We start from the raw sequence: 17,456 nt of genomic DNA, 5'->3' as shown, positions 1-17,456 counted from the left end.
ACACTGAAAACTCTTTAAGAAAACAGTAAATAAATTGATTGTGAGCCAATCAAGCACCGATCCATCACCAAGCATCTTAGAGTGATGGATGTGGCACAAAGACGATGGCTGTAAAGTAATGCTCTCTGTCTAATAGTACCTATTTCAATACTACCTTCTCTTGTTACTCGTTTGGCCATTGATGTACATTTCCACATCATTCTGATGCAAAACTCCAGGAACTTTGAATACATTCCCCGGTTCTCTAGAAATCCTGTTTGGAGGATCCTGGAAGTTTGCAACCATATTCTGACCCAAAGTGCTTATACCAGTAGTACCACCACTACCATTCCTCCTTAACCAATACCCACCAACCAGCCCTAACTAACCCAATACCCACTAACCAGCCCTAACTAACCCAATACCCACCAACCAGCCCTAACTAACCCAATACCCACCAACCAGCCCTAACTAACCCAATACCCACCAACCAGCCCTAACTAACCCAATACCAACCAACCAGCCCTAACTAACCCAATACCCACCAACCAGCCCTAACTAACCCAATACCCACCAACCAGCCCTAACTAACCCAATACCCACCAACCAGCCCTAACTAACCCAATACCCACCAACCAGCCCTAACTAACCCAATACCCACCAACCAGCCCTAACTAACCCAATACCCACCAACCAGCCCTAACTAACCCAATACCCACCTACATCACATTCAGTTCCATGGCATCTCATTTCCATCAACCATCTATACAGATAGACCCATAGATAATATAACAGAATCTACTATAGAGATAGACCCATAGATAATATAACAGAATCTACTATAGAGATAGACCCATAGATAATATAACAGAATCTACTATAGAGATAGACCCATAGATAATATAACAGAATCTACTATAGAGATAGACCCATAGATAATATAACAGAATCTACTATAGAGATAGACCCATAGATAATATAACAGAATCTACTATAGAGATAGACCCATAGGTAATATAATAGCTACTATTGTCTATTGATGGGGAACATCTCATGACAGTCCCACAGTACTCTGAGAATGATTATATAATTGTACATCTCCTCCTCTTCTCCTGCTCTTCCAGGGCCAGACTACTGCTAACTTTCTACATTTCAGCACATTTTGCCATGGGGCACAGAGAAAAAATGTGCAGTTTTATAATGCTATTCTATACATTTTGCCATGGGGCACAGAGAAAAAATGTGCAGTTTTATAATGCTATTCTATACATTTTGTCATGAGACTGAGATAAACATTTTCCGTTTTAAAGCATTTTTCCTGCAACTACACATTTTTCCATGGTGCAAAGAGAAAAATGTGCAGTTTTAAAGCTAATTTCCTGCTATTCTACACATTTTGCCATTGTGAAGCCAAAGATTGCACATTTTGGGGGAGACAATATGTTTGCTATGATTGCTTTTAAACCAAGTTTATAGAGCTAGTTAGGGATTCGCGCAATAGATTACAAGTATACAAATTGTCCAGAGTTCTATCTAATACACTATAAAACATGTAATACATAAAAAGGAGTTGTTTCAACTAAATATCATTAAGTAACTGGTTCCACAGCCTCTTATGAGGTAAGATGCCCAGATAAGAATTTATAGTTGAATGAACATATGAGACAATTTGAGAAAACAGATATTTTTAAGTCAGCAACATTTTTGCTTACATTTTCTCATGTTGGAGCTGTTTGTGCCAACTAAAATGTTTAAGTTCAGGTAACACTTTGACCGAAAAGTTGAGTAAACTAGTGGAACCAATTACACTGTATCTTCTTCATAAGGAATAATTCACCTTTCTCCAATATATCTAAACTGTTTCTCAGATAGTAGACCATTGAGCAGATAAGATCGTTTTTTCTTAACATTTCAAAAAAGTTGAGATTTTATAGATTTCGGGTGTCTGTGATGTCTTCAGTGGTGGAAAAAGTACCCAATTGTCATACTTGAGTAAAAGTAAAGATACCTTAATAGAAAATGACTCAGGTAAAAGTGAAAGTCACCCAGTAAAATAGTACTTGAGTAAAAGTCTAAAAGTATTTGGTTTTAAATGTACTGAAGTATCAAAAGTAAAAGTACGAATAATAAAAAAAAATCCTTATATTAAGCAAACCAGACGGCACCATTTTTTTTTTTTTAAATGTACTGATAGCCAGGGGCACACTCCAACACTCAGACATCAGTTACAAACAAAGCATTTGTGTTTGGTGAGTCCACCAGATGAGAGACAGTAGGGACGACCAGGGATGTTTTCTTGATAAGTGTGTGAATTGGACCATTTTCTGTCCTGCTAAGCATTTAAAATGTAACAAGTAATTTGGGTGTCAGGGAAAATTCATGGAGTAAAAAGGACATTATTTTCTTTAGGAACGTAGTGAAGTAAAATAAAAAGTTGTAAAAAATATAAAGAGTAAAGTAAAGAAACCCCCAAAAAACTACTTAAGTACTTTAAAGTATTTTTACTTCAGTACATTACACCACTTGAAAAGAGCAGGAATAGGCTTTTGTAGGCTACAATCCAAGCTCTGTACAGTGGTTTCTGAACATCGGCAATAGACGAGAAGCCAGATAAATGTCTCTCCACTTTACTTCCTACTTTGGGAATCTCAAGCTGATTGGCTGATTGTTCATTTATTCAGGGCCAGATTGACTGTTTTACACCTTTACTCATCTCACACACACACACACACACACACTCACACACACACACACTTTACTGCATTCTCCTGTGCACTGCAAAATTGACTGTAAAACCTTTCCAACGTGACTGGCTAGTCATAACCTTTCCAACGTGACTGGCTGGTCATAACCTTTCCAACGTGACTGGCTAGTCATAACCTTTCCAACGTGACTGGCTAGTCATAACCTTTCCAACGTGACTGGCTAGTCATAACCTTTCCAACGTGACTGGCTAGTCATAACCTTTCCAACGTGACTGGCTGGTCATAACCTTTCCAACGTGACTGGCTAGTCATAACCTTTCCAACGTGACTGGCTGGTCATAACCTTTCCAACGTGACTGGCTGGTCATAACCTTTCCAACGTGACTGGCTGGTCATAACCTTTCCAACGTGACTGGCTAGTCATAACCTTTCCAACGTGACTGGCTAGTCATAACCTTTCCAACGTGACTGGCTGGTCATAACCTTTCCAACGTGACTGGCTGGTCATAACCTTTCCAACGTGACTGGCTGGTCATAACCTTTCCAACGTGACTGGCTGGTCATAACCTTTCCAACGTGACAGGCTGGTCATAACCTTTCCAACGTGACTGGCTGGTCATAACCTTTCCAACGTGACTGGCTGGTCATAACCTTTCCAACGTGACTGGCTGGTCATAACCTTTCCAACGTGACTGGCTGGTCATAACCTTTCCAACGTGACTGGCTAGTCATAACCTTTCCAACGTGACAGGCTGGTCATAACCTTTCCAACGTGACTGGCTGGTCATAACCTTTCCAACGTGACTGGCTGGTCATAACCTTTCCAACGTGACTGGCTGGTCATAACCTTTCCAACGTGACTGGCTGGTCATAACCTTTCCAACGTGACTGGCTGGTCATAACCTTTCCAACGTGACTGGCTGGTCATAACCTTTCCAACGTGACTGGCTGGTCATAACCTTTCCAACGTGACTGGCTAGTCATAACCTTTCCAACGTGACAGGCTGGTCATAACCTTTCCAACGTGACTGGCTAGTCATAACCTTTCCAACGTGACTGGCTAGTCATAACCTTTCCAACGTGACTGGCTGGTCATAACCTTTCCAACGTGACTGGCTGGTCATAACCTTTCCAACGTGACTGGCTAGTCATAACCTTTCCAACGTGACTGGCTGGTCATAACCTTTCCAACGTGACTGGCTGGTCATAACCTTTCCAACGTGACTGGCTAGTCATAACCTTTCCAACGTGACTGGCTAGTCATAACCTTCTAAAACACCTTACATAATGGCATAATGTTGCCACACACAAATTACACAAACGATCACAATTTTAACATTTAACACACAAAAAGAGTACATCTTAAATATCACTAAGGTTCAAAGTAAGATGCAGGATTGATTTTAGAGGCTGTATAATAATCCCACTAGCATGTGAGCTCACAGGAGTTGGTTATTGCAATGCCAGATACGTGTTTCAGCAGACAGATCAGAAGAACAGTTTGCTTCATCTTCAGGAGGCTAAGAGAATGATGGTTCTATCCTGTTGGTCTGTTCTGATGGCTTGGCTAATATAGTCCATTCACTGTGAGGAGGAGAAGAGGAAAGAGGAGGATAGAGGGTGAGGAGAGGAGAGACAGGGCTCTGCTGGAGATGTTTGAAGAGGAGAGAAAGAGAGAGGGGAGAGGATGATGAGAAGAGAGGAGAGGGCTCTGTAGGCAACGTCTGGTGAGGACAGGAGAGATACAGGGCTCTGCAGGAGATGTCTGAAGAGGGGAGGAGAGAGGAGGATGACGATAGAGGAGGGGAGGAGAGAAAAGGGTAGGGGAGAGGAGGATGAGGAGAAGAGAGAGACAGGGCTTTGCAGGAGACGTCTGGCACCATATACCTCTGTTAGGACAGAGAGGTAAACTTTCAGAGAACTCACTGTACACAGAACACCTAGAACCTTCTGTAGAGAACTAATTCCACACAGGACACCTCAAACCTTTTGTCAGACAGAAATCGTTCCACATATAACCTTCTGTAGAGAACCAATTCCACACAGAACACCTAGAACCTTCTGTAGAGAACTAATTCCACACAGAACACATATAACCTTCTGTAGAGAACCAATTCCACACAGAACACCTAGAACCTTCTGTAGAGAACTAATTCCACACAGAACACCTCGAACCTTTTGTCAGACAGAAATCGTTCCACATATAACCTTCTGTAGAGAACCAATTCCACACAGAACACCTAGAACCTAGAGAACTAATTCCACACAGAACACATAGAACCTTCTGTAGAGAACTATTTCCACACAGAACACCTAGAACCTTCTGTAGAGAACCAATTCCACACAGAACACCTAGAACCTTTTGTCAGACAGAAATCGTTCCACATATAACCTTCTGTAGAGAACTCATTCCACACAGACCAACTAGGGAGGAGTTTAGGCCCCAGATTTAACCCAGTAAATAGCTAGTTATTATGAGACGGGGTTATTAATCTCACCAGTAACTAGTTTGTCTGAGGAGGTGTTAATCTGACCAATGTTACATTGTGCTACAAGCAGGGCCTTATTAAAGGGTGTGGCTTTGTGGTACGCAGAATGAAAACAATGAAACAACAGATGTTATGTATGTTGTCATTTTACATGTCCCTCTGAACTCTCAACGACCAGGGCAGAAGGGAACTATTCAATACAGTAAAACATGTCCATATGGAAGGTGTATGCATTTAAACTGTATATGTTACAAGAAGCCTCTGTATGATCCTTCATCACGATGTGGTTATATGAAGAAATCCTCCTTCCCTCCATGCCTCGCTCCGCTCCTGTAAATCCCCCTCCTCTCATAGTCTGAGTACTTCAGGGGGTCCAGGGGGGTTGGCTGACTGGATGCTAGCAGTCTGTTAGCAGAGTGTTGTAGAGTAGATGGGTGCTAGCAGTCTGTTAGCAGAGTGTTGTAGAGTAGATGGGTGCTAGCGGTCTGTTAGCAGAGTGTTGTAGAGTAGATGGATGCTAGCAGTCTGTTAGCAGAGTGTTGTAGAGTAGATGGATGCTAACGATCTGGTCTGTTAGCAGAGTGTTGTAGAGTAGATGGGTGCTAGCGGTCTGTTAGCAGAGTGTTGTAGAGTAGATGGGTGCTAGCAGTCTGTTAGCAGAGTGTTGTAGAGTAGATGGATGCTAGCGGTCTGTTAGCAGAGTGTTGTAGAGTAGATGGGTGCTAGCGGTCTGTTAGCAGAGTGTTGTAGAGTAGATGGATGCTAGCAGTCTGTTAGCAGAGTGTTGTAGAGTAGATGGATGCTAACGATCTGGTCTGTTAGCAGAGTGTTGTAGAGTAGATGGGTGCTAGCGGTCTGTTAGCAGAGTGTTGTAGAGTAGATGGGTGCTAGCAGTCTGTTAGCAGAGTGTTGTAGAGTAGATGGATGCTAGCGGTCTGTTAGCAGAGTGTTGTAGAGTAGATGGGTGCTAGCGGTCTGTTAGCAGAGTGTTGTAGAGTAGATGGATGCTAGCGGTCTGTTAGCAGAGTGTTGTAGAGTAGATGGATGCTAGCAGTCTGTTAGCAGAGTGTTGTAGAGTAGATGGATGCTAACAATCTGGTCTGTTAGCAGAGTGTTGTAGAGTAGATGGGTGCTAGCAGTCTGTTAGCAGAGTGTTGTAGAGTAGATGGATGCTAACGATCTGGTCTGTTAGCAGAGTGTTGTAGAGTAGATGGGTGCTAGCAGTCTGTTAGCAGAGTGTTGTAGAGTAGATGGATGCTAACGATCTGGTCTGTTAGCAGAGCGTTGTAGAGTAGATGGATGCTAGCGGTCTGGTCTGTTAGCAGAGCGTTGTAGAGTAGATGGATGCTAGCGGTCTGGTCTGTTAGGAGAGCGGAGTGCGTTAGCTAGATGTTGGAGCCCATCCTGCCAGAGAAGAGGGGTGGAGGAGGGGGAGGTGGGGCGCGGGGGTGTGGGGCAGCCCCCCCAGGGAGTGGATCAGGGGGAGGGAGAGGGGCGTGGCATGGTGATGCATTGCCCCCGGGAGCGCCGCCCCTAAAACCACCTGACCAATCGCAGCAGGGTCCGCAGAAACAGTCGGGGAGGGGGGGTCGACGCCCAGCGAGTCGTTGTTGTTGGTTACCATGGGGTTGCTGACCCGGATGCACTTCTCCTTGTGGGCCTTGAGCATGTTGGAGAAACGGAACCTCTGACCACACACCTCGCAGGGGTACGGCTTCTCCCCCGTATGGGTCCGACGGTGGCGCTTCATGTTCGGACGACTGGTGAAACTCTTCCCACAGATCTCACAGATATACGGCTTCTCTCCTAGGAAGGAGGGAGAACACACATTATGGACGAGCACAACAAAGAAACAAAAAGCACTAGAATTAGACACTAAGTTGAAGCTGACGGAAACACAAGTCAACACAAAAACAAATCACAAAAGACAGCTAGCTAGTGCTAACAGGTTCATCTGCCTCACCTAAAGCCCATTCTGGTGGGAAGCTGCTATAGACCACCATATTTTAACAGTCAGTATCTGGATAATATGTGTGAAATGCTTGATAATGTATGTGATATCAACATAGAGGTATATTTTCTGGATGACCTAAATATTGACTGGCTTTCATCAAGCTGCCCACTCAAGAAAAATCTTGAACGTGTAACGAGTGCCTGCAACCTGGTTCAGGTTATCAGTCAACCTACCAGGGTCGTTACAAACAACACAATAATGAAATCATCCACATCTACTGGTCACATCTTGACTAATGCTGAAGAAATCTGCCCTAAAGAATGTGGTGACCCGGGGTTTGGATGTAACGCTCACTCCTGCTGAGCACACCAAGACAGTCGTGAGGAGGGCACGACAAAACCTATTCCCCCTCAGGAGACTGAACACTTTTGACATTGGTCCTCAGCTCCTCAAAAGGTTCTACAGCTGCACCATCGAGAGCATGCTGACGGGTTGCACCACTGCCTGGTATGGAAACTGCTCGGCCTCCGACCGCAAGGAGCTACAGAGGGTAGTGCGTACAGCCCAGTACATCACCAGGGCCAAGCTTCCTGCCATCCAGGGTCTCTATACCAGGCGGTGTCAGAAAAATTGTTAAAGACTTCAGCCACCCTAGTCATAGACTGTTCTCTCTGCTACCGCACGGCAAGCGGCTCCTGAACAGCTTCTACCCCCAAGCCATAAGACTGCTGAACAGCAAATGGCTACCCAGACAATTTGCATTGCCCCCCCCACCCTCCCCTGTATATATATATGTTATTTACTGCTGCTCTTTAATACGTTTTTATTCTTATCGCTTACTATATTTTAAAGGTATTTTTATAAAACTGCATAGTTGTTTTTGGGTTTGTAAGTAAGCATTTCACTGTAAGGTCTACACCTGTTGTTTTCGGCGGTCTATACAACTGATTCTGGATCGTAGGGAGCAGGAGGCCATAAAGGCAGGAAGTCGTCGTAAAAATAAAACAGGACCTTCGCCTTCGACACCAGCAGAGTCAAAGGTGGAGCCGGGGGAATTACCAGAACGGGAGGCCGAGGTAAGTGGGATTAAACATGAACTTCTACCAACCTCCTTTGACGTCTTTCTGGAAGATAACAAGAGCAACAAGGACTGGGGGTTTGGGGAGGGGGAGTCCAGTATGGACCAGATGTAACTGGTTTTGAGGGAGGAGTTGTGGCAATATGACAGGGGGCTAGTGTCAGTCTGTTATGTCTGGAGTATTTCTCCTGTCTCATCCGGTGTCTTGTGTGAATTTAAGTATGCTCCCTCTAATTCTCTCCCTCTCCCTCTCGGAGGACCTGAGCCCTAGGACCATGCCTCAGGACTACCTGGCATGATGACTTCGGTTTGAACTGTTCTGCCTGCGGCTATGGAACCCTGACCTGTTCATCGGGCAAGCTACCTTGTCCCAGACCTGCTGTTTTCGACTCTCTCTCTACCGCACCTGCTGTCTCTAACTCTGAATTATCGGCTATGAAAAGCCAACTGACATTTACTCCTGAGGTGCTGACCGGTTGCACCCTCTAAAACCACTGTTGATTATTATTATTTTACCCTGCTAGTCATCTTTGAACATCTTGGCCATGTTCTGTTATAATCTCAACCCGATACAGCCAGAAGAGGACTGGCCACCCCTCATAGCCTGGTTCCTCTCTATGTTTCTTCCTAGGTTCCTGCCTTTCTAGGGAGTTTTTCCTAGCCACCGTGCTTCTACATCTGCATTGCTTGCTGTTTGGGGTTTTAGGCTGGGTTTCTGTATAACACTTTGTGACATCGGCTGATGTAAAAAGGGCTTTATAAATACATTTGAATCATTGATTCATTGACAGTATATAAGTAATTGTTTAAACAACTTCTTGTCAATAGGGGGGCGCTGTTTTCACTTTGGAAAAAATCATGCCCAAATGAAACGGCCTCGTACTCTTTTCTAGATCATACAATATGCATATTATTATTACTATTGGATAGAAAACACTCAGAAGTTTCTAAAACTGTTTGAATTATGTCTGTGAGTAAAACAGAACTCATTTTGCAGCAAACTTCCATACAGGAAGTGAAAAATCTGAAAACGAGGCTCTGTTTCAGGGCCTGCCTATTCAATTGCCTTATATTTATCGATATGCATGCACTTCATACGCCTTCCACTAGATGTCAACAGGCAGTGGAAGGTGGAATGGGGTGTCTAGCTTGATCTGAGGCCGAACAAGAGCTTTTGGAGTGGCAGGTCAGGAATTTTCTTTGTCTACCAAGGCTCGCCGCGGAGCTCGACATTGGCTTCTGAAAAGCGTTACGTATACACGGCGAATATCTCCGGCTCTGATTTTATTTGATACATGTGATAATAACATCATAAAGTTGTTTTTTTCAACCGAGTTTTATCAGTTTATTCAACGTTTATTGGGACTTTTGGAATTTTCCGTTCTTTGCGCCAAGAGAGGATGGGCATGTTCGCGCCATATGGCTAGCCAAGGTTGCTAATTCGACAGAAGAAATGGACATTCTAAAACCAAACAATGATTTATTCTGGACCAAGGACACCTTGTACAACATTCTGATGGAAGCTCAACAAAAGTAAGAAAACATTTATGATGTTATTTCGTATTTCTGTGTAAAATGTTGAGTCCTATTCTCCGCCGTTTTGGTGAGCGCTGTCTCGCAATAACGCAAGCTGTATGTTATGGTAAAGTTATTTTTAAAACTCTAACACAGCGGTTGCATTAAGAACCAGTGTATCTTTCATTTGCCATACAAGAAGTATTTTTATGTAAAGTTTATGATGAGGTCTTTGGTCAAATTAGGTGAGTGTCCAAAATATCTCCGGAGATTCTGGTGAATCGATGCTACGTATTCACAATGTATAATCAGGATTTGTAGCTCTAAATATGCACATTTTCGAACAAAACATAATTGTATTGTATAACATGATGTTATAAGACTGTCATCTGATGAATTTGTTCAAGGTTAGTGATTAATTTTATATCTTTTGCTGGTTTTTCCGAAAGCTACCTTTTGCGGTGAATAAATGCGTTTGTGTGTTTGGCTATTGTGGTAAGCTAATATAATTCTATATTGTGTTTTCGCTGTAAAACACTTAAATAAATCTGAAATATTGGCTGGATTCACAAAATGTTTATCTTTCATTTGCTGTACACCATGTATTTTTCATAAATGTTTTATGATGAGTATTTAGGTATTTCACGTTGCTCTCTATAATTATTCTGGCTGCTTTGGTGATATTTTTGATGGTAGCTGCAATGTAAAACTATGATTTATACCTCAAATATGCACATTTTCGAACAAAACATAAATGTATTGTATAACATGTTATAAGACTGTCATCTTTCTACCTATGCGGTAGAAACATGATGAAAATATGCGGTCGTGTGTTTGGCTATTGTGGTTAGCTAATAGAAATACATATTGTGTTTTCGCTGTAAAACATTTTAAAAATCGGAAATGATGGCTGGATTCACAAGATGTTTATCTTTCATTTGCTGTATTGGACTTGTGATTTCATGAAAATTATATTATATGATATCCCTGTCCCATTAGGCTAGGCTATGCTAGTCAGCTTCTTTGATGAGGAGGATCCCGGATCCGGGAGAGAGAAGCGGTAGAGGTTTTAATGGTTAAAATGGTCGTTTTGCTTAGAGGAGCTTTTTGTTATTATTTTTGTGGTTTCTCTACTGTTGTTTTTTCATTCAACATTTGGAACATTGGTGTTGAAGTCTGTTACATCTTCTGAATTCTTCTAAGACATCAGTTAGAGGCTCTGCGCTTTACCCACAGAGGCAGGGACATATCATTAGTATTCTTCTTTAGGAGGAACAGGTTTCCTCTAGGAGAGACATGGGTCCTCTAGAAGAGACATGGGTCCTCTAGAAGAGACATGGGTCCTCTAGAAGAGACATGGGTCCTCTAGAAGAGACATGGGTCCTCTAGGAGAGACATGGGTCCTCTAGGAGAGACATGGGTCCTCTAGGAGAGACATGGGTCCTCTAGAAGAGACATGGGTCCTCTAGAAGAGACATGGGTCCTCTAGAAGAGACATGGGTCCTCTAGGAGAGACATGGGTCCTCTAGGAGAGACATGGGTCCTCTAGAAGAGACATGGGTCCTCTAGAAGAGACATGGGTCCTCTAGGAGAGACATGGGTCCTCTAGGAGAGACATGGGTCCTCTAGGAGAGACATGGGTCCTCTAGGAGAGACATGGGTCCTCTAGAAGAGACATGGGTCCTCTAGGAGAGACATGGGTCCTCTAGGAGAGACATGGGTCCTCTAGGAGAGACATGGGTCCTCTAGGAGAGACATGGGTCCTCTAGGAGAGACATGGGTCCTCTAGGAGAGACATGGGTCCTCTAGAAGAGACATGGGTCCTCTAGAAGAGACATGGGTCCTCTAGGAGAGACATGGGTCCTCTAGGAGAGACATGGGTCCTCTAGGAGAGACATGGGTCCTCTAGGAGAGACATGGGTCCTCTAGGAGAGACATGGGTCCTCTAGAAGAGACATGGGTCCTCTAGAAGAGACATGGGTCCTCTAGAAGAGACATGGGTCCTCTAGAAGAGACATGGGTCCTCTAGAAGAGACATGGGTCCTCTAGAAGAGACATGGGTCCTCTAGAAGAGACATGGGTCCTCTAGGAGAGACATGGGTCCTCTAGGAGAGACATGGGTCCTCTAGGAGAGACATGGGTCCTCTAGAAGAGACATGGGTCCTCTAGGAGACTTACTGTAAAGAGGCTTTGCCTGAATAAAAAAAGAAAGTGGATTTCCCCCAGAATAATCTTGTTGACCCTAACCAGTCAGGCTCACCGAACTAGAGGGTTCCTCTGTCTTTCTACCAATGGGATACGTATAAATGTTTTAGGATGTTACGCTTAGGCTGACACGGTAACTATACCTTCGTGTTTTTGTGGGACACTAGGTCCCATTACGTTGAGTAACTCCAGGTCCACAGATGAAGGGTGGGTGATGCGTACCCGTGGGTGTCAAACTAATATTTATTTCATGATAACCGTTGCCGAGGGGAGACAGTGAGCCTGATGAACTACGGGTCACCCTACCCCCGAGCTAGACATCTCGCTGAGGTGTTTTTAATAAAGGTTTCTCCCGCCCCAGCTGTCGACTGCAGAGTGTAAAACCGATGGTGCGGTTGTTACCAGCGGGTCACTAGGAATGGGACCGGGCCGTAGGTAATAGGCCTGAAGCAGGGGTAACCTTGGCTAGCTCATTCATCTCAAGGGAGAGCCATGAGTCTGGCAAGACAAGCAGTATCCACATCCATCGGATGTAGTGATTAGAATTACTAAAGGAAAAGTTAAGTTCTAAAGGCTGAGGCTAATATATCAAATACGTTTTTTTATTTGTAAGTCGCTCTGGATAAGAGCGTCTGCTAAATGACTTAAATGTAAATGTAAATGTTTATAAATCCCTTTTTACATCAGCAGATGTCACAAAGTGCTTATACAGAAACCCAGCCTGAAACCCCAAACAGCGGAGAAGAGGTCATACACTAAGTGTTGTAGGGATTCCTAATTTTAAGATGTAAATAATATTTGCTGGTCTGTAGTGTGTAATGAGGAGCAACCAGACGCTGTACTTGACACATTTATGAAATTGCTTCTTGAAGTTACTAATAAGCATGCACCCATTAAGAAAATGACTGATATTTTTTTATCCCCATGGATTGAGAAGGAATTGAAACCTGTTTGAGAGGGATGAGGCAAATAAGGCTCCACAGCTGATACACAGCTGATACACAGCTGATACACAGCTGATACACAGCTGATACACAGCTGATACACAGCTGATACACAGCTGATACACAGCTGATACACAGCTGATACACAGCTGATACTGCAAATGGAGAAATCATGTGACTAAACAAAGAGAAGAAACACTATGAAACAAAGATAAATTACAAAGAGAATGATAGTAAAAAGCTTTGGAGCACCTTCAATGAAATCTTGGGCAAACAAAGCGAACTCGGCTCCATCATTCATTGAATCAGATGGCTCATTCGTCATAAAATGATTTTTTCATTGGCAAGACAAGCAAATTTAGGCATGAAATGCCAACAACTAATTAAAGGACCAACACATCCATGCATAACTGACCAAATTATGAAAGACAAGCATTGTAAAGTGAGTGTGGAAGAGGTCTATCAGAAATGACAAGCCACCGGGGTCTGACAGCCTGGATGATGATAGCAGACTATATTGCCACTCCTATTTGGAGGGAATCAAAAGTCATTCCCCTACCCAAGAATAGCAAAGCACCCTTGGTGTTGGCCCACACAGCAGACTAATCACTGATACCAACAATTAGTAAACAATTTAAAGAAAATCAAATTAACAGATTTTCAGCACCTAAACAATTGACTGATGATTGGTTGAGAGACATGTATAATAGAAAGATTGTGGGAACTGTCTTGTTAGACTGCAGCTTTTGACATTATCAGAGACTGACTTTTTCACTACTTGTATTTGTGAGAAGTATTGACATGTTGAATGCATGCAGTTGTCTGTTTAAACTACTAGCACACAGCTCAGACACCCATGCATACCCCACCAGAGGTCTGTTTAAACTACTAGCACACAGCTCAGACACCCATGCATACCCCACCAGAGGTCTGTTTAAACTACTAGCACACAGCTCAGACACCCATGCATACCCCACCAGAGGTCTGTTTAAACTACTAGCACACAGCTCAGACACCCATGCATACCCCACCAGAGGTCTGTTTAAACTACTAGCACACAGCTCAGACACCCATGCATACCCCACCAGAGGTCTGTTTAAACTACTAGCACACAGCTCAGACACCCATGCATACCCCACCAGAGGTCTCTTCACGGTCTCCCAGTCCAGAACATACCGGTGGTGGGGGGGGGGGGGGGGGGGGGGTTAAGGCGAGGTCGAGGTGAGGGATTAATTAAGATGCTTTCAGAAGATGGGCAGGGACTCTGATGTCCTAACTGCCAGGACCGAGAAGAGTTTGGACTGGGCTGAGCAGGAGCTGCTCTCCCGTAGTTGGCCAAGAGACCAGAGGTAGCAGAACTGAGTGATCGGGTTGGGGTGTTGGGTTTGAGCCTGAAGGTAGGGGGGGGGCAGTTCCTCTTGGTGTGCGGAGGAGCGGGGTGACGTTGGAGAACTTGGGAAGGTTGAAAACCAGGCGAGCTGCAGCGTTCTGGATTAGTTGCAGGGGTTTGATGGCACAAGCGGGGAGCCCTGACAACAGCAAGTTGCAGTAGTCCTGTCGGGAGAGGACAAGTGCCTGGATTAGGACCTGCGTCACTTCCTGTGTGAGGTAGGGTCGTACTCTACGGATGTTATAGAGCATGAACCTGCAGGAGCGGGTCACTGCTTTGATGTTTGCAGAGAACGACAAGTTGTTGTCCAGAGTCACGCCAAGGTTCTTTGTACTCTGGGATGGCTACACTGTGCCCATCCCTGAGAGGGTGGAGAGGAGGATCTGATAGAGCCTGAGACACCCAGCCCTGAGAGGGTGGAGAGGAGGATCTGATAGAACCTGAGACACCCAGTCCTGAGAGGGTGGAGAGGAGGATCTGATAGAGCCTGAGACACCCAGCCCTGAGAGGGTGGAGAGGAGGATCTGATAGAACCTGAGACACCCAGTCCTGAGAGGGTGGAGAGGAGGATCTGATAGAGTCTGAGACACCCAGCCTTGAGAGAGTGGAGAGGAGGATCTGATAGAGTCTGAGACACCCAGCCCTGAGAGGGTGGAGAGGATCTGATAGAGTCTGAGACACCCAGCCCTGAGAGGGTGGAGAGGAGGATCTGATAGAGTCTGAGACACCCAGTCCTGAGAGGATGGAGAGGAGGATCTGATAGAGACTGAGACACCCAGCCTTGAGAGGGTGGAGAGGAGGATCTGATAGAGTCTGAGACACCCAGCCCTGAGAGGATGGAGAGGAGGATCTGATAGAGCCTGAGACACCCAGTCCTGAGAGGATGGAGAGGAGGATCTGATAGAGACTGAGACACCCAGCCTTGAGAGGGTGGAGAGGAGGATCTGATAGAGTCTGAGACACCCAGCCCTGAGAGGGTGGAGAGGAGGATCTGATAGAGCCTGAGACACCCAGCCCTGAGAGGATGGAGAGGAGGATCTGATAGAGACTGAGACACCCAGCCTTGAGAGGGTGGAGAGGAGGATCTGATAGAGTCTGAGACACCCAGTCCTGAGAGGGTGGAGAGGAGGATCTGATAGAGCCTGAGACACCCAGGCCTGAGAGGGTGGAGAGGAGGATCTGATAGAGTCTGAGACACCCAGCCCTGAGAGGGTGGAGAGGAGGATCTGATAGAGTCTGAGACACCCAGCCCTGAGAGGGTGGAGAGGAGGATCTGATAGAGCCTGAGACACCCAGCCCTGAGAGGAGGATCTGATAGAGGCTGAGACACCCAGCCCTGAGAGGGTGGAGAGGAGGATCTGATAGAGCCTGAGACACCCAGTCCTGAGAGGATGGAGAGGAGGATCTGATAGAGCCTGAGACGCCCAGTCCTGAGAGGGTGGAGAGGAGGATCTGATAGAGTCTGAGACACCCAGCCCTGAGAGGGTGGAGAGGAGGATCTGATGGTTCACGGTGTCGAAGGCAGCGGACAGATCTAGGAGGATGAGAACAGAGGAGAAAGAAAAGAAAGGAAGGATACAGGTCTATAGTTTGACGTCAGATGAGTTGACGCAGCCAGGGAAGAGTTGATGGGAGAAAAATGGGAGAAGGCCTCCAGAGATGGTCTGGAGAACGGAGGAGGGGTTGGGGGTCGAGCAGGCAGGTTGTTGTATGGCCAGACCTCACTAGTTGCAGGACTTCATCTGGAGAGAGGGGAGAAAAAGGTGGTGTAGCGTCCCAAGGTCCCAATAGGCTAAGTCCCTGGTCCCAATAGGCTAAGTGAATGAGGAGCGGATGTCATCAACATCACTCAGGATGGGTGGGCCGAGCCGGCCAGGAGGAAAGGAGTAGAGTCAGAGGCAACAATCAGGAGACAGGAGGGAGAATAATTTATCAGAAGGCAGAGATCATAGGATAGAAGAGGATAGAGTAGTGGGACAGCGAGCAAAGATTGCGACGGCGCGTGACAATCTGGGTAGGGGCTAAGAGTTGGAGGAATGGATACAAAGTAGTTATTTAACTTCTCTAGGATAGGGGGCAGCATTTGGAATTTTGGATGAAAAGTGTGCCCAAATTAAACTGCCTGCTACTCACGCCCAGAAGCTAAGATATGCATATTATTAGTAGATTTGGATAGAAAACACTCTGAAGTTTCTAAAACTGTTTGAATCATGTCTGTGACTATAACAGAACTTATTTGGCAGGCGAAACCCAGAGGACAAACCATTCAGAATTTTTCTTTTGGAGGTCACTCTCTTTTCAATGGGTTTTCATTAGGAATCCAGATTTCTAATCGACTTTCTTGCAGTTCCTATCGCTTCCATTGGATGTCAACAGTCTTTAGAAATTGGTTGAGGTTTTTCCTTTGAGAAATTAATAAGTAGCACTGTTCAAAACAAGGCTAGAGGGAAGTGTGTTCTTTCTTAGAGTCGCGTTACACATTGTTTTCATCCGGAATTGAACACATTATATCCCGTCTTAAATTTGAAAGATTATTTACGTAAAAAAATACCTAAAGTTTATTAGGAAGTAGTTTGAAATGTTTGGACAAAGCTTACAGGTAACTTTGATAGTCATGTTGACAGAGTTGGAACCGGTGTTTTTCTGGATCAAACGTGCCAAATAAATGTACATTTTCATGAAAGTTAAATTTTTAATAGTAATTTATTTGAATTTGGCACTCTACATTTTCACTGGATGTTGGGCAGTCCCACATATCCCGGGGAGGTTAACGAGGCAAGTCAGTTAAGAACAAATTCTTATTTACTATGACGGCCTACTCTGGCCAAACCCGGACGACGCTGGGCCAATTGTGCGCCACCCTATTGGACTCCCAATCACGGCTGGATGTGATACAGCCTGGATTCGAACCAGGGACTGTTGTGATGCCTCTTGCACTGAAATGCAGTGCTTAGATAGCTGCACCACTCGGGAGCCTGGGGGGGGGGGGGGGGGGGGTTTCCAGTTAGATTAGTAGGCCTCTAGTAAAGAGGAGGTCAAGCATATTGCATTCATTGTGAGTTGGAGGGGACTGGGAAAGGGTCAAGAGGAAAGGAGGGGAAAGAGAGAGTTGGAAAGAAATTTAGCGAAGGCAGACATCGGGAGGTTGAAGTCACCAAGTACTAAGAGCGGTGAGCCATCGTCAGGAAATGAGCATA

At 44.9% G+C, this 17,456-nt stretch overlaps 1 protein-coding gene across 1 annotated transcript in view; it reads right to left on the bottom strand.

Moving 5' to 3' along the window:
- Positions 1-5,299: 5,299 nt before the first annotated feature.
- The window catches only part of zbtb47b (zinc finger and BTB domain containing 47b), a 95,002-nt gene continuing 82,845 nt past the window's right edge, over positions 5,300-17,456 (bottom strand). The window contains 2 exon segments of the mRNA XM_071327929.1: positions 5,300-6,608; positions 6,611-6,979. Of these exon segments, the coding sequence (XP_071184030.1) occupies positions 6,559-6,608; positions 6,611-6,979 (419 nt within the window). The 3' untranslated portion in view covers positions 5,300-6,558.

Source organism: Salvelinus alpinus, chromosome 10 (genome assembly GCF_045679555.1).
Source record: "Salvelinus alpinus chromosome 10, SLU_Salpinus.1, whole genome shotgun sequence".
NCBI lineage: Eukaryota > Metazoa > Chordata > Actinopteri > Salmoniformes > Salmonidae > Salvelinus > Salvelinus alpinus.
Note: the sequence above shows the minus strand (reverse complement) of the source record. Positions and strands in the feature narration are given on the sequence as shown.